Raw genomic sequence first — 21129 nt, forward strand, 5'->3', positions numbered from 1 at the left:
AAACACAAAACTGTTACAATTACTGAGAACTTTTACCTGGAATGAAGAAGATCAAGACAAAAAAAGGACAAACCTTTTCAAATATTGAAGGGCTGTCATGTTGAACATCAGTTTGGCATACTCTATAAGTCTTTCAATGGGGAGTTAACAATAATTTAGTTTACTAAATATGTCAATTTTAAGTTAAAAAGGAAGACGTTTCTAACAAATAAAACCATTCAAAATTAAATTAATGTTAAAAGATATTGATTGCCTACATGGTATTAAGACCTGGAAAACATGCCAGGAGGACAGAAGAGATAAATATAGTAAGGCTTTCCATCTTGCTTAATGACTGAGTTGTTTGTATAAGTACTAAGTCCCCCATCTTTTGATGTATTCAAGGGAAAATTGGATGCCAAAGAGATATCTGAGTTATGTATAATTTATAAGCTGAACAAGCTAGTTTAAGGTAACTTATAAAATATAGTTTGCCTTATGCAAACTCCAAATTCTCCATAAATATTAAACAGTATAATTTTTATCATAGTTATCTGTAACTTCTGGTGTAAGACAAGTTTGACTTCACCTTTGGTCCGTTTGTCTAGAAAGCTATTTGACCTGCCTTGGCTGACATTTACACCCTTCTCTGGACCAGAATTAACTTCCTTAAAATGAAGAAGTTGGTACCAGCTATTCTTCCTTTCCCTCTCTACTTCTCCTAGATATTGGAAGGCTTCTGATTGTGGGATCAGGCAGATTCTTTCTTGACAAGATCTCAGTTTTATTTACCTACTTAACAAACATGCCACTGTTATGGACTTGCCACTGATGGTCTTGTCTCCCCACTTCAGAAGTCATTTCAAGCCCAGAAATGAAGGGAAAATTTAAAAAAAAAAACTTTTTCTACATTTTGTTTTAGGAGATCAAACATAATTTCTGTCTTTTAAGAACTCCTGACCTGTCACTGCAGGCAAATATTTAGTGGTTGTGGAGATAAAGAGTGAGATAAAATAAACTTTCTGTACATACAGATATTTTTTTACGACTGAAAACTTACATCCTGCAGTGATCAAATAACTGATGAAAATTGTAGGAGAAATGCCACAGTAATATCTTAGATGGCCTTGCTTCTTCATGATCCTGGCCCTTAGGTAATGCCATTTTATAAAACTGGATAACTCAGAAAGAGAGGGGGGAAAAAAAAATCAATACCAGTCTCTTTCTAGTTGAATTTATCCAGCTCATCTGACAGACTGTCCTCCACTTTTTGTGGCTATGGGGTAAGATGGGGTGGTGCTGAGGTATGAAATTCGTCTAACTTTGCAATCAACAAAAATCTTATTATTTGAAATAAGTATGGAAAAAAAACAGAATTTTTTGTTATTGTTAGGAAATGAATCATATTCTATAACAGAAATCCATTATGATGAAGTTAATTTAGTTCTGCCACATTAAATAGAAAACTTTGTGGTACTGCTTGGGGCACATTCAATTTTATAAACCTTTCTAGAAAAGTAAGGAAATGATTGATTGAAGAGAATTTAGTTGAGTAGTTTCATCTCCTAGGGATGTTTCAATAAAGGAAAGTTAGCAAAGCCAGAGTTTTCAAGAGGTAATTCACATTGTAGGGAGTAGTATGGTAAGAAAACAACTGTGGAGAAATGAAATAAGATATTTTTAACTGTTCTTTAGAATATAAAGGGAGAAATTAATCAAGATATTATCTTTTTGTTTCTACCTTTTTATCCACTTTCTCTGCTTTTACTTTGCTGAGATCCAGATCATGTAAAGCTACATAAAATATTAAGTGCCAAATGATTTTCTCATTTCAAAGAGGGAAGAGCAGACCTTGTCACTTTTCCAGAAAATGTTGAGCAAAAATGGATAGCTAGAGTTATATTTTGAGGAATCTGAGACGCAGCTTTGGTAGACCGAATTCCAACCTCTCCCGAAGATTCTTGCCCCCAAGGACAATATAATCTCTTCTATAATCTCTCATAAATTTATGCCCTTGAGTGTGTGAGGGTCCTCTGAACTGAAATCATGGAGTACAGTATTACACCATGAATTTGCTAAGTTTTATGGAAAAATAAGGCAAATATAATCAAGGTCTTCAATCACTTAACATTGAGTTAATTACAAGGGAGATTTTTCTTTAAAGGGTCTGATGTAATCGTGTGAGGTTTAGCAGAAGCTACTAATTGTTCCTGGCCTTGAAGAAGTACATTTGTGATGTAGGAGCCCACCTGCCTGGGGTGCATATGGTAACTGAGACTGGACCTTGACCAACAGCCTGCAAAGTAAGAAGGGCCAGCAGTCGTAAAGCCATAAAAAAATGAATTCTGCCCAAACTAGTAACCTTAGGGAGACAAAAAAACAAAAAAGACTCTCAGCCTCAGATAAGTTGTAGCCCTGGTCTATACCTTGATTTTAGCCTGGAAGACCCTGAGCATAAGACCCATTTATACTCTACTCTGACCCACAATAGCTTCTGCTTTCATCACTCTTTACTTTCTATTCTTCTATATAGTTGAGGCTATGGTTCTTCCAGTAGTCATGTATGGATGAGAGAGTTGGACTATAAAGAAAACTGAGCACTGAAGAATTGATACTTTTGAACTGTGGTGCTGGAGAAGACTCTTGAGAGTCCCTTGGACTGCAAGGAGATCCAACCAGTCCATCCTAAAGGAAATCAGTCCTGAATGTTCATTGGAAAAACTGATGATGAAGTTGAAACTCCAATTCTTTGGCCACCTGATGCGAAGAACTGACTCAATTTGAAAAGACCCTGATGCTGGGAAAGACTGAAGGCAGGAGGGGAAGGGGACAACAGAGGATGAGATGGTTGGATGGCATCACCGACTCAATGGACATGAGTTTGAGTAAACCCAGGGAGTTGGTGATGGACAGGGAGGCCTGGTGTACTGCAGTCCATGGGGTCACCAAGAGTTGGACACGACTGAGAAACTGAACTGAACTGATATAGCTTCAGTTTTTATGATGAACATGTATATCTTTCACCATAGTAGTAGAGTCCTCCCTCTGAACAAAATGCATCCCTTAGAAACAACTCTACTCTTTCAATCATATTATAGATCTTAATGGTTAATGGAAAGAAAATTCTCAATGAACTCAATAACTGAAGGCTGTAACGTAAAGAAGATGCTTTGCAAGCAAGCAACTAGAAAACAGATTTATACTAGAATGAACAAGGTTAAAAAGACACTATGAACAAGTTCTTGTAAAGTAAGTTTATTATACCAATGTGTGTGTATGCATGTGCTAAGTCACTTTAGTCATGTCAGACTCTTTGTGACCCTATGGCCCATATCCCACCAAGCTCCTCTGTCCATGGAGATTCTCCAGGTAAGAATACTGGAGTGGGTTGCCATACCCTCCTCCAGGGGATTTTCCCAACCCAGGGATCAAACTTTCATTTCTTATGTCTCCTGCATTGGCAGGTAGGTTCTTTACCACTAGCGCCACCTGGGAAGCCTTTATGATACCAGGCTGAACGACCTGACTTTCAGATCAAGCATCATTTTATAGGGAAAGTCAAGTTCCCCAGTCAATTAAGTAGTTTTGATCAATACCGTAATCAATTCATTTATTTGTTCCTAGCACTTTCTTATTCTATAAGAAATCACTCTAGAACGCTACCAGTACTCAAGTTACATATTACATCATTCATAGATGATGTCTGTAACTACTTTAATTGATTTATTCAAATGTATTTAAATCTGCTTAATTTGAATCAAATATTTGATTAGATTTTATTACAGTAGGAACTGAAGATTTCTTGGTTCATGAGTTAAATTAAGTCCTTTTTTTTTCTTTTTATAGAAGAGGGGTAGACAGAACAAATGATAAATAAATAATTATTTTCAGTTAGTGGTAAGATTTATGAGGAAAACAATTCTAATGGGAAGGAAAACCAGTTGGGGAGACATTACACAGAGCAGACAGGATACACTTCTCTGAGGATGTATTGCTGGAAGTGGGATGCAAAGAGGTATGAGGAAATCTGAGGGAATTGAACCTTAGGGAGGAAATTAAGGGCAAAATTCCTGCATATTTTATTCCTCTTTTCCACACATATTGCTTAAATATCCAACTGTGTGGGCTTCCCTTGTGGCTCAGCGGTAAAGAATCTGCCTATAATGCAGGAGATACAGGAGGTGCTGGTTTAGTCCCTGGATCTGGAAAGTCCCCTGGAGAAGCATGTGGCAACCCACTCCAGTATTCTTCCCTGGAGAACCCCGTGGACAGAGAAGCCTGCGAGTCTCCAGTCCATGGGTTGCAGAGTTGGACACTACTGAAGCAACTGAGCACGCGCACACACACATCCTACAGTGTGCTAGATATCATGATAGATGTTGGAAATGGACAAAAATCCCCCATGGAGTTCACTCTCTTCTGGGATTTGAGGGACAACAGTAAGATAAATAAGCAAACTGTAGCGTCCAAAGTGATCATAAGTGCTATGGAAAAATCCAAAACTTGAAAGACACATGTGTATAGCATATCGGGGGATAGATGAGGAAGAATGTGTGTGTATTTACATGAGAGAGAGCTATGGGAGGGCCTGGTATCATCTACACTGAGGAAGAAATTCAACTCAGTGTTTCACACAAAAAATAGCCAAACGTTATTTTGTTTGACTTTTAAAAGTTGTCACATTTTCAGATGAGAATGTTCCTTTAGTAAGAGGGAAAAACAATGAAATCTGGCCATTTTTAAAACAGATTTTACTTCTGATAAATGTAAACAATATTTCAGTTTTAAAGTTAAAATAAAAAAAGAACTCTGAAAGAAGTAAAATTACAGGATGAAAAGTGTCTGTCAAAAAAATATTAAACTGAAGAAATATACACTTAATACAATGTATCTCTATAAACACTGTTATAGTACTATGCATTAGAAATGAATCTAATTTTTATATGGGCAAGTTATCAAGGATTTTGTGCAGGACTGCAAATTTTTGATAATTTAATGCATTAAGAGTCATAGCATCATATCTAAGCCTGTATTTCAGTGACAATAATTTTTCAAACAAATTCACTAAGAAAAACATAATACAAAAGAGAATTAGAAGAACATCTAGTGTTTTATCTGAGGGCTTATGGTGATATTTTCCCTGAGAAAGAGAAGATTTCATCAACTGTTATAAATATCTAAGCAAATTATGCATTTTATAGACACATGCAGTATAAATCATGACCATCTGGAGGGACAGTTATATTTTTAAATTATTGTATGACCACTGTCACATTTTACTTCCAACCTATATCGTTCTTTACAATAGTTAAAACCATGTGCTTTTAAAACATATACTATAAATTGAATGCAACTTGTGTAGTCTTGAAGAAGTTGCTTTTCTCCAATGAGTTTCATATTTCCCATTTGCATAATCTGTGAAACAATATTTTTCTAAATAGCTTAAAAATATGTTGAACTCTGCATGGTATGTGAGGACTAAGAACAATATTGCATCTGAAATTAAAGCAATAAACCCAACATGAGACATTTTTAAAAAATAAATTTAAATACCCACATATGTCAAGCATTTCCTTTATCATGGTGACACAAATATAGTAATGGCAAAGTGTCTTTAGGGGATTAAACTATAGTAGAAAGATCAAATGCATTTAAAGTTTGAGCCACCATAAAGTCTCATATGTGCTTGGCCAGAAATGGTAACTTTTGGGGAAGAAAGTAAGGTGGGATCAGTATTGCCTGGGGGACACAAGGAAGTCTTTGGTGAGAGACATGGGTGAGAGCCTTGTTGAAAAACAGGAAAAAATGAACAGAAATGCTCAGGAAGGATGCTACTTTCTATGTAGCTGGAAAAATAGCACAGCGTCTTCAGTAGAAATTGCAATGAGTTTGGTGCGGTTGGCATGTAGTGAGTGAATGTGTGCATATATGTGTGTGTGTACAGGTGTGTGTGTGTTCATGTGTGTGTATGCAGGGGATGGTAATAGAAAACATGCTGTCTTCTCATTATCTTAACAGTGATGGAACCCAGAAACACATGAAGGGCAAAAGCAAAATTCACTCAGAAAGGAAATAGATGAACACTAGGCACGTGGCTCAGAGAATAGCCATTGTAATAGTGGAAAGAAGAAACAAGGATGATTGCAAGTCAACCCATGAGGAGGAAATTTTAATTCAAGTATGGGAGGGGATCAGTGGCTGGGCTTCCCATGCTATTCGGTAAGGGGAATTCAGTGGTAATAGAAGTGGCATAAAAATAAGTCTAGATTTCTGCTTTAAGGAACTGGAGAGGAAGTAGGGCTTTAACCAGGAAGAAGAAAATGGGAGCAGACACACTACTGTTGGGAGAAGTAAAGAAATTCAGCTTTAGACACTTTGAGTGTGAAAAGACTACCATACACACGTTAGAAATGTTTACAAGGCAGAAAACAATCTTCATTGGTTATGTTAACTTGGGGGCGAGTTAAGAGTTGAGACTGGGGAAGTTAGGTGAAAGAAAGTGAAAGTGAAAGTTGCTGAATTGTGTGGGACTCTTTGTGACCCCATGGTCTATACTGCCCATGGAATTCCGCAGGCCAGAATACTGGAGTGGGTATCGTGTCCCTTCTCCAGGGGGTCTTCCCAACCCAGGAATAGAACTGGGGTCTCGTGCACTGCAGGCGGATTCTTTACCAACTGAGCTATCAGGAAAGTTAGATGAGATGCTTAAAAAAAGAAAATGACAACTACGAAAATAATATAATATTTACAGAAACAAAGACCACCTTGCATTTTCTCTGAAATGTTCATGTTTGGTAAAAACAATAAATACATGCTTGACTATGTAAAACAGTTGAGTGCCTGCCCAGTCGTGTTGGACTGTCTGTGACCCCATGGCCTGTACGTAGCCAGCCAGGCTCCTCTGTCCATGGGATTTTCCACGCAAGAATACTGGAGTGGGTTGCCATTTCCTTCTTCAGGGGATTTTCCCAACCCAGGGATAAAACCCGGTTCTCCTGTGTCTTCTGCCTCGCAGGCGGATTCTTTACCGCTGTGCCACCTGGGAAGCCCAAACAAGTATTCCTAATTGATTTTTTGTTCTAAGAGTTTTTCCAAAATCAGCCACGTGGTGGTGCTGTGCTACCAAAACAATTGATGTCGATTAACTTGAGAGTCCCTTATACTGCAAGGAGATCCAACCAGTCCATTCTAAAGGAGATCAATCCTGGATGTTCATTGGAGGGACTGATGCTAAAGCTGAAACTGCAATACTTTGGCCACCTCATGCGACGAGTTGACTCACTGGAAAGGACTCTGATGCTGGGAAAGGTTGGGGGCGGGAGGAGAAGGGAACGACGGAGAATGAGATGGCTGGATGGCATCACCGACTCTGTGGACATGAGTTTGAGTGTATTCCAGGAGTTGGTGATGGACAGGGAGGCCTGGCGTGCTGTGATTCATGGGGTCGCGGAGAGTCGGACACGACTGAGCGACTGAACTGAACTGAACTGAACTGAACTCCCTTAAGGAGTTTAGTGACAACAGGGCATAAGTAAAATGTCCAGTGGAATCAGTAGAGAGTTTAGCCTATTTATTTAAAATCTCGAGTAAGAATAAATTGCTTTATCTCTTACGTTTTTAAGGAAAAACAAAAATAATTCTCCTTTGGATTTACTGTTATCACGATTATTTGAAATGAAATAATATTGTTATGTAGTAGCAAAATAGTAAGGAAGAAGTTTTACTTATTTTAAAATAAATAGGAAATTGCTTTACTCTTCTTTATTTTAAATAGATGCTATCATTACTTATTTGAGTTCCCAATAGATATATTGTAAAAATAGTACAGAGCTGCTTTAGAAATTAGTCAAATTATTAAGATTGCTCTTTTGCACCATATAAGTATTCATCACAGTATTTAACTGCCTGAATCTCTTAATCAGTAACAAGAAAACCGCAGTGTGCATGTACATAAATATGTATTTTCAGTTCTTGAATATTTATAACTCATGTTAACTTTACATTTATATCCAGTAAATATATATTTATCCTCACTTATGGGCTTCTTAGGTGGTGCTAGTGGTAAAGAACCCACCTACCAGTGCAGGAGGCATAAGAGACTCGGGTTCGATCCCTGGTTACGAAATATCCCCTACCGGAGGGCATGGCGGTCCTCTCCAGAATTTTTGCCTGGAGAATCCCTTGGACAGGCAGGCTGTGGTTCATAGGGTCACATAGAGTCATACACAACTGAAGCAACTTAGCATGCACATTCTCACTTATCCAGTAAGATATAAAAACTATGGACTAAAAACGTATATTTAATTCAGCTTTTCTTGTAAGAATGGAATAACTGAATTTAAAATTACTTCTTCTCTCATTTTAAAAGCAACCCATGGCCTAATTATTAGATGTGACAAAAAAATTTAAGTTATATTATCCTGACTTTGTTATTGTTTCTATTGTTGTGATACTCAGCAATATATAGGGCGCTTTTTATTTATTCATACTTTCCTTAGTGCAATAGGATGTAAGTATAAAATAAGAATAGTTTCTTAAAAAAATAAAAAAGCAGTATCTTGTGCCTTGGAGAGATATATAAAGTTGCATAATGTGATTCTGAATTCAGAGGGACACAGTGAAATGGCATTGTCACAGTGCTCATAAACTGAACCCAAGTTGAGGTTTAAAAAATAAAAATGCCTTTTTTTCATTCTGAGAAGCTCATGTAAACTTGACCATCATTTTTAATCCACTTATATCTTCCATGCATGGAGAAAGAGGAGAAAGGGAAAAATAGTAAAAGGAAACTAAATAAAGATTTTGGAAATGCAATTATAACAAGAATGTGTGTTTTAGAGAATTTTAAGCATTTTAATTTATTCTTTCAGTTCAGTTCAGTCGCTCAGTCGTGTCCAACTCTCCGCGACCCCATGAATCACAGCACTCCAGGCCTTCCTGTCCATCACCAAATCCCGGAGTTCACACAAACTCATGTCCACAGAGTCGGTGATGCCATCCAGCCATCTCACTCTCGGTCATCCCCTTCTCCTCCCGCCCCCAACCTTTCCCAGCATCAGAGTCTTTTCCAGTGAGTCAACTCGTCCCATGAGGTGGCCAAAGTGAAGCAGAAGATATTAAGAAGAGGTGGCAAGAATACACAGAAGAACTGTACAAAAAAGATCTTCACGACCAAGATAGTCACGATAACGTGATCACTGACCTAGAGCCAGACATCTTGGAATGTGAAGTCAAGTGGGCCTTAGAAAGCATCACTACGAACAAAGCTAGTGGAGGTGATGGAATTCCAGTTGATCTATTTCAAATCTTGAAAGATGATGCTGTGAAATTTATTCTTTAGGGAGATAAAAAAGAAAATCACTCCAAAAACAAAAAATAGCATGATATTTAAAAACAGATATATTCAAACGGAGAATATGTATTTTTAGACTTCCTATATGCATGTGATATACTTAAGAATATAATTTCTATATGAATTTGATTTCATATCAGAAATCTTCACTGAAATTCTATGCTGAGCTATTGAGAGAAATGTTTCCAAAAGTAATTTTAAGGTCATTATGGAACCTAAACACTGCTGTTGATATTTACATACACATTTATTATTGTACATCTACTTTTCCTGGGACTAAGTTGAAGATACAGTTTTCTGAGAACTCTCTGTATATATCCATAAATAGTCTTTTAATAGAGCTTTCCCTCCAAAAACAAAATCTATTTAAAGAACTATAGGCCAAGTAGTACATGAAGAGATGCTGAACATCACTAATCACCAGGGAAAGGTTAACAGCTTAATGAGATACCACCTCATATGTGCTAGATTGGTTATTATCAAAAAGACCAAAAAAAAAAAAATAGTGTTGGAGAGAATATGAGGAAAAAAGAGTCTTTGTACACTATTGGTGCAAATATAAACTGGTGTAGCCATTATGGAAAACAGTATGTAGGTTGCACACAAAGTGGACTCCCCTGGTAACTCAGATGGTAAAGCATCTGCCTGCAATGCGGGAGACCTGGGTTCGATCCCTGGGCTGGGAAGATTCCCTGGAGAAGGAAATGGCAACCCACTCCTGTACTCTTGTTTGGAAAATTCCATGGATGGAGGAGCCTGGTGGGCTATGGTCCATGGGGTCACAAAGAGTTGGACACTAACTTAAAAAGACATATGCAAACCCATGTTCACTGCATTATTTTGTTATTGTTATTTAGTTGCTAAGTCACGGCCAACTCTTTATGACCCCATGGATTGTAGCATACTAGGCTCCTCTGTGCTCCACTATCTCCTGGAGCTTGCTTGGGGCTTCCCTGGTGGCTCAATAGTAAAGAACCTGCCTGCCAGTGCAGAAGAAGGGGGTTCAATTCCTGGGTTGGGAAGATCCCATGGAGAAGAAAGTGGACACCCACTTCAGCATGCTTGCCTGGGAAATCTTTGGACAGAGGAGCCTGGAGAGTTACAGTCCATGGGGTTGCAAAAGTCAGACACGATTTAGTGACTAAACAAAAACAGACAGCATTATTGATAATAATGAAAATATGGAAGCAACTCAAATGCCCACTGAGAGGTGAATGGATAAGGAAAATGTGGTATATACAGTCGTCCCTTGGTATCCACAGGGCACTGACTCCAAGACCCCTTGCAGGTACCAAAATCCAAGGATGCTCAGATCCCTTATATAAAATGATAGTATTTGCATATAACTGTGCATATTTTCTGTACACTGTAAATATTTTTATACCACTTATAATACCTAATATAAGTAAATGCTATGTAAATAGTTGCCTATATGCAGCAACTTCAAGTTTTGTCTTTCAGAATTTTATATGGAACTTTTCCCCTAAGTAATTTGGCAGTTGATTGAATTGTTGGGTATGAAATCTGCAGTTACAGAGATACAGAACAAAATCTTGCTGTTTATGACAACATGGAGGAACGTTGAAGGCATTATGTAAATTTAAGTGAAATAAGTCAGACAAAGAAAGGCAAATATCATATGATTTCATTTATATATGAAATCTAAAACAAATAAACAAGCTCAAAGATACAGAGAACTGATTGGTGATGACAGAAGGGGAGGTTGGGTAGTGGGTGAAATAGGTGGCATGGGGTGTGGCTCATGTGCTCAGTCATGTCCAACTCTTTGCAACCCCATGGACAGTAGGCTGCCAGGCTTCTCCGTCCATGGGATTCTCCAGGCAAGAATACTGGAGTGGGTTACCGTTTCCTTCTCCAGGGGATCTTCCCGACCCAGGGATCGAACCCGGGTCTCCCGCATTGGAGACAGACGCTGTGAAGCCCTAAACTCTGGTAAGAACTTCTTAATGACTTAAGTGAATTAATAGGCCTCGCTGTTTCAGTGTAAAACATGCATGTGTGTGTGAGTGCTAAGTTCCTTCAGTAGTATCGGACCCTTTGTGACCCTACTGTCGCCCTCCTCTGTCCGTCATAGTCTCCAGGCAAGAATACTGGCGTGGGTTTCCAGGCCCTCCTCCAGGGGATCTTCCAGGGATCGAACCAGCATCTCTTATGTCTGGTGCATTGGCAGGCACATTCTTCACCCCTAGCACCATTTGGGAAGCCAAGCATAAAATACATACCTGTTGAATCACAGAATAAAAGTTGGGAATGAATATTTCCTAGTTACCCAGACATTTTTTTAATTTAAAGTATTCCTAATTGAAAGGAAATTAAAATGTCTCTCATTTCCTTTGTGTTTAATTTTCACTGGGTAATCTACTATTCAAAAGCATGTCCACGTACCTTTTTCAATTTGATAACTCCTTCTTGTGTGTCCTCATCTGTGACGATGTCAAACAAATTTCCCCCATCTCCTGGAACAATATTGTATTCAATTTCTGCATTTTGTCCAAAATCAGGGTCCACGGCTCTTATTCTTCCAATAGCTGAGCCAACAGGAGAAGACTCGGGAACTTTCAGATGGAAAATGCCTGATGAGATACATTTATATTTTTTGTTTACAGTGAAGTTAGTCAAATATATAAGATTACTTGGCTTGAAAATACAGTCTACAGAAAATAAACCAACTGTAAAACATAATAGTGCAAAACAAAAAGGCAGTTTGTTCTCCAGTTAAAGGTTATAATTAGGAGTAGTATTTTCACTTTTCACTTAAAAGGATTCTGTTGTAGAATTTCAATCATTAAAAACAGAAAGTGTTGAAATTACTATGAAGAAGTGTTTTACATACTAACACCATCTAATACTTGCACCTAGTATCAAATGTGAAGGTGAGGATATCCTTGAAATAAATTGGTACTAATGTAAAAGAGTCCAGGATATAAGACATAGATTAAAAGATGCAGAGAGAGATGACAGATGAATAGATAGATGAGCACACAGAAAATAGAAGAAAAACATTTAGATACTTAGAAAAATAAGGTTACATATCCCAATATTTATTAAAAAATAAAATATTTATCCTAACATTTATATTATTCTAATATTTATGTATCCTATATTTATAAAATATATAATATAAATATAATAAAATGAAATATTTAATCAATGATTATAATCATTAAACTAAAAATGACCTTGAAATAAGTATATGCGTATATATGTATTAAATATATATACATATATTTAATCTATAATGGATTTAAGTATATTGTACTATAGTCTAATATTAAACTTATATTTAATCAATTTTCCCAGCATTTTCTTCTAGGTATTTTTACACACTTTTAAAATCAGGACATAAATTTCTCTCTCTCAATATTTTATCTTTAAAGAAAAAAATAAAATGCTTGCTTTTTGCCACCAGGGGGAGCACCAACATTACTATAAATCTGATACTGAGGCAAGCCTAAAAATCAAAGCTCTATTAAAAAATACATCAGAATCACAAAAAATTATGATATCCCACAAAATTAAAATATACTTTGTTTATAAGAATTTGAAAAGTTTTATAAGGCATGAGATGAAGAAAAAGATATAGGTTATTTTATTGATATGTCACCAATAAAAATATTAATTGATTAAACATTAGTCTAAGTCAAAATAAGGAAAGAAAGAAAACAGGAGGAAAATCAAAACTAAACGCAAAAGAACAAAGTTTCAATTAATAATGACTTTGATTAAAATTTCTATTAGTTGATTTTGGATTGTAATTTCCTATAAGTAAAGCAACCAGGGTAATTAATTTGATTTGTACTTCTAGGTCGGAGAAGGCAATGGCAAGCCACTCCAGTACTATTGCCTAGAAAATCCCATGGATGGGGGAGCCTGGTAGGCTGCCGTCCGTGGGGTCGCTATGGGTCTGACAGGACTGAGCGACTTCACTTTCACTTTTCACTTTCACACATTGGAGAAGGAAATGGCAACCCACTCCAGTGTTCTTGCCTGGAGAATCCCAGGGAGGGGGGAGCCTGGTGGGCTTCTGTCTATGGGGTCACACAGAGTCGGACACGACTGAAGTGACTTAGCAGCAGCAACAGCAGTACTTCTAGGTACATTTATAGCAATCAAATTAGGAAGTAAATATGTTTTTGGATGGTGAAGTTCATTCAACATGCTACATTACAGTATTACAATCATTTCCTTTAAGAGATATGAGAAAAAATAATAAATCACATTAGGGAGATTCCGCCAAATAATTTATTATTTACTCCCAACTGTTTTTATAGGTTTTATTGTTCTTCCACAATCAGCTTCAAAATTCTATAAATTAATTAGCCCTGGTAGCTCTTAAATCTTGCCATCTCCCTTTCTACCACTCCCCCAAAAAGATTTATACCATTTGCTCTTATTTATATTAGCCTTATTTATATCCATTTAATGGACATTGCCTCAATGGGACAAATATTTAGTCTCAAGAGAGTTAAATATTCACCTAAATCTTTTGTTTGCATGTAATAGAAAATATGCAGTGGTACAAAATTCTTGTTTAATCAGTTAATAGTTAGCTGACTGCATATTGTAATTATTCAGTTGCTATGTCGTATCTGACTCTTTGTGACCCCATGGACTGCAGCACACCAGGCTTCCTTGTCCTTCACTATCTCGCTGAATTTGCTCAAACTTATGTCCATTGAGTCAGTGACTTTATCCAACCATCTCATCCTCTGCCAGCCCCTTCTCCTTTGGCCATCAGTCTTTCTCAGCATGAGGGTCTTCTCCAGTGAGTCATCTCTTTGTATCAGGGGGCCAAAATATTGGAGTATCAGCTTAAGTCCTTCCAATGAATATTCAGGGTTGATTTCCTTTAAGATTGACTGGTTTGATCTCCTTGCAGCTCAGGGGACTCTCAAGAGTCTTCTCTAGCACCATAATTCAAAAGCTTCAAACATGGCTTAGTTGTAAAGAATCTGTCTGACAATGCAGGAGGCTCAGGAGACATGGGTTCTATCCCTGGGTCGGGAAGATCCCCTGAAGGAGAAAATGAAAACTCATTCCAGTATTCTTGCCTGGGAAATCTTCTAGACAGAGAAGCTTGGTGGGTTATAGGCCATGGGGTCACAAAGAGTTGAACACATCTGAGCACACAGGCTTTCCAGGTGGCGCTAGTGATAAAGAACCTGCCTGACAATGAAGGAGGCATAAGAGACATGGGTTCAACCCCTGGGTCGGGAAGATCCCCTGGAGATGGAAATGGCAACCCACTCCAGTGTTCTTGCCTGGAGAATCCCCTGGACGGAGGAGGCAGGGGCTACAGTCCATGATGTTGCAAAGAGTCAGACATGAGTGAGACCACTTAGCACACACATGAGCATGCACACACTAACAATATAGCTGCCTTCAAAAGAGATATGAGAAACCTCTCTAAAAAAGAAAATGTTATATAAATAAATAGACATAGACCAAATAAGAATACTTCAAGTGGCAATAATGGAGCATTCAGTTCAGTTCAGTTCAGTCGCTCAGTAGTGTCAGACTCTTTGCGACCCCATGAATCACAGCATGCCAGGCCTCCCTGTCCATCACCAACTCCTGGAGTTCACTTAAACTCATATCTATCGAGTCGGTGATGCCATCCAGCCATCTCATTCTCTGTCGTCCCCGCCTCCTCCTGCCCGCAATCCCTCCCAGCATCAGAGTCTTTTCCAATGAGTCAACTCATCGCATGAGGTGGCCAAAGTATCGGAGTTTCAGCTTTAGCATCAGTCCTTCCAATGAACACCCAGGATTGATCTCCTTTAGAATGGACTGGTTGGATCTCCTTGCAGTCCAAGGGACTCTCAAGAGTCTTCTCCAGCACCACAGTTCAAAAGCATCAGTTCTTCCACGATCAGCTTTCTTCACAGTCCAACTCTCACATCCATACATGACCACGGGAAAAACCATAGCCTTGACTAGACGGACCTTGGTTGGCAAAGTAATGTCTCTGCTTCTTAATATGCTATCTAGGTTGTTCATAACTTTCCTTCCAAGGAGTAAGCGTCTTTTAATTTCATGGCTGCAATCAGCATCTGTAGTGATTTTGGAGCCCCCAAAAATAAAGTCTGACACTGTTTCCACTGTTTCCCTATCTATTCCCCATGGAGTGATGGGACCAGATGCCATGATCTTAGTTTTCTGAATGATGAGCTTTACGCCAACTTTTTCACTCTCCTCTTTCACTTTCATCAAGCGGCTTTTTAGTTCCTCTTCCCTTTCTGCCATAAGGGTGGTGTCATCTGCATATCTGAGGTTATTGATATTTCTCCCGGCAATCTTGATTCCAACTTGTAGACATTACAAAATAATGTGGGTTGAAAACCTCATATTTATCTATCCAACCAGCAATTTTTCACAGACTATAATTATGATTCATTAGGTTTCATTCCTTAAACCCTTAACAGAGAGGCTAGCCTATAGAGTCTCTCACTGTTTGTGGTCTTAAAGTAGGATTTGAATTTGAGGCAACAAGAACAAAGAAAAAGAATAAAATCATAGGTAACATTTTATATACTAATCACCTACAGAAAAGGTAAATACAGATATCAAGGGGAATTTGTATGAGTTCAAATAGCCATGATTATACAATCAGAACATGATGCAGCTTTTTCAACCTAGTTTCTTTGGAGCATAAGTGTCTCACCATACCCATATTAAACTCTGACCCTATTGAAGCTCTCCTGAGATGTAAGCAAGCATAAAGATGCCTGAATTCCTGTTTAACACAGCAAGAAAGCATGTAACACAGTTATTAAAGTTGTACTAAACTTCTCAGCTTCCGTCTATGGGGTCACACAGAGTCGGACACGACTGAAGTGACGCAGCAGCAGCAAACTTCTCAGCCACAAACTCCAAAGAAAAACGAAAAGGCATAGAACATGTGAGATATTGTTTATTTCTTTTATTCTTTTATTTCTCTCTCTCTTTATTTTTTTTATTGGAGGCTAATTATTTTACACTATTATATTGGTTGGTTTTGCCATACATTGACATGAATCCGCCCCGGGTGTACATGAGTTCCCCTTCCTGAGACCCCCTCCCACCTCCCTGCTTCCTTTATCCTCCCTCTGGGTCATCCCCTTTTATTCTTAATGCCTATGGTTTATCAGAAACGTGTCTGCATCCTTTGCATCTCACTGTGCTCGTGATATTGAATAGAAGAAATACCAAAAACCTTGAATCTATAGTGTGATCCGTAATGGTCTACTCTCATGGTACATCAATAAGTGTGAGGAAAGTTCTCGAGCTTTTCCAAATAGAGTGGTGGAGGTATTGGTTGAAAAATAAATGCTCCTTTAACAGGGTGTTTAGTTAAGAAACATGACTTTGTGTGCTCAGTCAATCCTTCTTGTCTCTCTCTTTGCAACCCTAGGGACTGTGGCCCACCAGGCTCTTCTGTCCATGGGATTTCCCAGGCAAGAATACTGGAGTGGGTTGTCATTTCCTTCTCCAGGGGATCTTCCTGACCCAAAGATGGAACCCGCGTCTCCTGTGTCTCCTGCATTGGCAGGCGACAGTCAAGCGTAGTGGATTTCAAATTAAAAACATAAATAGCTGTACATGGTACTGATGGTGATGCATCATTGGAGCAAGGGGAGTATTGAATGAAATCTTTAGGAAAATATGTGTCTAATTTATAACCTTGGAATATTTCTTACTCTATCCTATCTATTTCAGGGAAGCAAGTAAGTTACATGTTAGGCTTAGGTTTAGGTTTGCTTCTCATTTGAATATTTAAAAATAAAAATAATAGAATTAAAAAGTCAAGGAAAATAATCTAGTCTGGAATTATCACTTAGAGATTATGATTAATGAAGGCAAAGTATTTAGCCAGAATTGAGACCAGGCTTGAAGCTCAACATTCAGAAAACGAAGATCATGGCATCTGGTCCCATCACTTCTTGGGAAATAGATGGGGAAACAGTGGAAACAGTGTCAGACTTTATTTTGGGGGGCTCCAAAATCACTGCAGATGCTGATTGCAGCCAGGAAATTAAAAGACGCTTACTCCTTGGAAGGAAAGTTATGACCAACCTAGATAACATATTAAAAACAGAGACATTACTTTGCTAACCAAGGTCCGTCTAGTCAAGGCTATGGTTTTTCCCGTGGTCATGTATGGATGTGAGAGTTGGACTGTGAAGAAAGCTGATCGTGGAAGAACTGATGCTTTTGAACTGTGGTGCTGGAGAAGACTCTTGAGAGTCCCTCGGACTGCAAGGAGATCCAACCAGTCCATTCTAAAGGAGATCAATCCTGGGTGTTCATTGGAAGGACTGATGCTAAAGCTGAAACTCCGATACTTTGGCCACCTCATGTGATGAGTTGACTCACTGGAAAAGACTCTGATGCTAGGAAGGATTGGGGGTGGGAGGAGACGGGAACGACAGAGAATGAGATGGCTGGATGGCATCACCGACTCGATGGACGTGAGTTTGAGTGAACTCCAGGAGTTGGTGATGGACAGGGAGGCCTGGCGTGCTGTGATTCATGGGGTCACAAAGAGTCGGAACTGAACTGAACTGAATATTAGAAAAAAAGTTGAAACTCAGGAAGGTTATCTAAAGGACAGCATATAATACAGAGCATAGATGAAAAAGTTCTCCTTTTCAAGACAATATGCTGAGATATGAGTTCTATGTTTTATAAAAGAATATTTTATGAGGCTAATAACAATAAACGTGAAGATAGCTATTATTTGTATTATGCTATCAATATACGTTAAGCAGCAGCTTTTAAAAAAACTGTCAGCATACAGTAAGCCTGCAAAACTCATAATTACCTAATGGCATTGGAAAATTTGTGATTAAAATGAAATACTATCCCTCTCCACAAAAGATCTACTCAATAACATTCCATTAACATGCCTTACATCCTGGATGTTCATTGGAGGGACTGATGCTAAAGCTGAAACTCCAATACTTTGGCCACCTCATGAGACGAGTTGACTCACTGGAAAAGACTCTGATGCTGGGAAAGGTTGGGGGCGGGAGGAGAAGGGGACGACGGAGAATGAGATGGCTGGATGGCATCACCGATTCTGTGGACATGAGTTTGAGTGAACTCCGGGAGTTGGTGATGGACAGGGAGGCCTGGCGTGCTGTGATTCATGGGGTCGCGGAGAGTCGGACACGACTGAGCGACTGAACTGAACTGAACTGAACTGAACCCAAATTAATATATAATAGAAGTAAAACAGTGGTTTCCCATTTACATCATTTTTGTATACTGAGGTTTTAGTGTACCTAAAACAGACACATGCAGAGCACTGGATTTTCTGTTGTTTACATAAGAGGTATACATGTTAGTAATGTGGAAGATGCACTCATTAAGACAAGCATTTCTCAGTAGAACATCACAGTTGGTAATAAACCCTGCAGAATACGGAACAAGTCAGAAAAACTGTGCATTAGTCTTGTCAGATTGCTTACACTCTGTCATTTTATTTTCAATGACTTGACATTTTATCGCTTCTAGAAACTCAACAGCAATAAAGCTAGGGTCATTCAGATTAATTCAAAACTGAAGTAAATCTTCAACTGTGCCAAACTTGGATGGCTTTTGATGTACTATGTAATTACACTGCCATCATTTTCTGGGCATCCTACTTTTGACGCATATGAAACATCTTAATAGCACTACCTGTCCAACACAGATTAAGATATAAAACAGGTGACAAGAAATTATTCACAGTGTCAATACTAATATATACTTACATATTTATCAATATGAGTGTTATGCTTAACTATTAGAACTAATAAATGAATTCAGTGAAGATGTAGGATCACAAATTAATTTGCAGAAATGTGTTGCATTCCAATACACTAGTAATGAAATATTGGAAGAAAAATTAAAGAAACAATCCCCTGTACAGTTCCATAAAGAATAAAATACCTATAAATAAATATATCCAAGGAGGTGAAAACCTCTATTCTGAAAAATAAAAGACATTGATAAAACTACAATCTAAAGATTTAATGCAATTCTAATAAAATACAAATAATATGTTTCACAGAACAGGAAAAATAAATCTTAAAATTTGTATGAAACCCCCCAAAACCACTAATAGCCAAAGAAATCTTGAGAAAAAAGAATAAAGCTGGAAGTAGCATGCTCCCTAATTTCAAGCTATAGTACAAAATCAGCCATAAAAAAAGAACGAAATCTTGCCATTTGCTGCAACGTGGCTGGATCTAGATGGCATTATGCTAAGTAAAATACAAAAAGACAGAAAAGGACAAATATGATCTCACTTACATTTGATATTTGAGAAACAAAACTTGCACTGTTGTATGGCAGAAACGAACACAACATCACAAAGATTTTTTTTAAATATTAAAAAAAAAACCTGACAAAACAAAAGCAGACTCATAGATAAGGAGAATGGGGTCTCCTGGGTGGCACAGCGGTAAAAATCCACCTGCCAACGCAGGAGACAAGAGACGTGGGATCGATCCCTTGGTCAGGAAGATCCTCTATAGAAGGGAATGGCAACCCACTCCGGTATTCTTGCCTGGAGAAACCCAAGGACAGAGGAGCCTGGTGGGCTACAGTCCATAGGGTCGCAAAGAGTCAGAAACGACTGAGAGACAACATGCACGCATACACACACAGACACAGAGAACAAACAATGGGTGATTTCCAAAGGGGAGGGAAGTGTCGGATTTGGGCAAAATAGGTAAAGGGAACTAAGAGGTTATGCTTGCAGTTATAAAATAAATAATCACAGTGTTGTATGGTACAAAGTCGTGACTATCATCAATGGCATTGTAATAGATGTCTATGGGGATCGATGGTCATTGGAGCTACTGTACTAATCTTTTAGTGATGAACTTAAATGTCCAATCACTATGCTGTACACCTGAAACTAACATGATATTGCATGTCAACTGTGTGCCAGTGTTTAAAAGTAAATTAATTATTGATACACGCTAAGAAATGGACTAACTTTTAAACACGTTATGGTAAGTAAAACATATGATATAAAGGATTCAATATTGTATGAATCCATTTTGCGACCCCGTGGACTGTGGCCCACCAGGCTCCTCCGTCCATGGGATTCTCCAGGCAAGAATACTGCAGTGGGTTGCCATTTCCTTTTCCAGGGGATCTTCCCGACCCAGGGATCGAACCCACGTCTCCCGCATTGCGGGCAGATGCTTTAACCTTTGAGCCACCACGGAAGCCCTATATGGAGCATACAGATAGGCAAATCTATCAAAGAAAGCAGATAAAATTATGCCTGTGAGTTGGGGAGGCAAAGGGGTGGGATGAGGGCTTATTCTAATGGGTATGCAGTTTCTTTGAGGATGATAAAAATAGTCTAGATTCACTTTTCACTTTCACACATTGGAGAAGGAAATGGCAACCCACTCCAGTGTTCTTGCCTGGAGAATCCCAGGAAAGGGGGAGCCTGGTGGGCTTCCGTCTATGGGGTCACACAGAGTCGGACACGACTGAAGTGACTTAGCAGCAGCAGCAGCAGCAGCAGATCATGGTGATGGTTACACAACTGTGTATGTATAATAAAAAGCACTGAATTGTATACTTTAAAAAAAAAGTAAAACAATTATTTAAAAAATAAAATTTAGAAAATAAATGTGTATTACTATAAAACTGTTGATTTAGTGATTGAAGTCAAACATTAGTGATCTGTATGTATGATTTACCACCGAATTACAGAGAAGTAAAATGTTGCTTTGTAAACATTTTAGTGTTTTAATTACTTAAGTGTGTGTGTGTGTGTGACTCTTTGT

The 21129-nt window shown here is 38.3% G+C and overlaps 1 protein-coding gene across 2 annotated transcripts in view; it reads right to left on the reverse strand.

Annotated features, from left to right (window-relative positions):
• Nucleotides 1-21129, reverse strand: part of CDH12 (cadherin 12) — a 322134-nt gene that overhangs the window by 52342 nt on the left and 248663 nt on the right. For both annotated transcript variants that reach the window (XM_088845562.1, XM_055422238.1), the window contains one exon: nt 11738-11925. In XM_088845562.1, coding sequence (XP_088701688.1) covers nt 11738-11925 — 188 coding nt within the window. The remainder of the gene's footprint in view (nt 1-11737; nt 11926-21129) is intronic.

Source organism: Moschus berezovskii, chromosome 18, assembly GCF_049115385.1.
Source record: "Moschus berezovskii isolate FMDL1 chromosome 18, NW_MosBer_1.0, whole genome shotgun sequence".
NCBI classification, from domain to species: Eukaryota; Metazoa; Chordata; class Mammalia; order Artiodactyla; family Moschidae; genus Moschus; species Moschus berezovskii.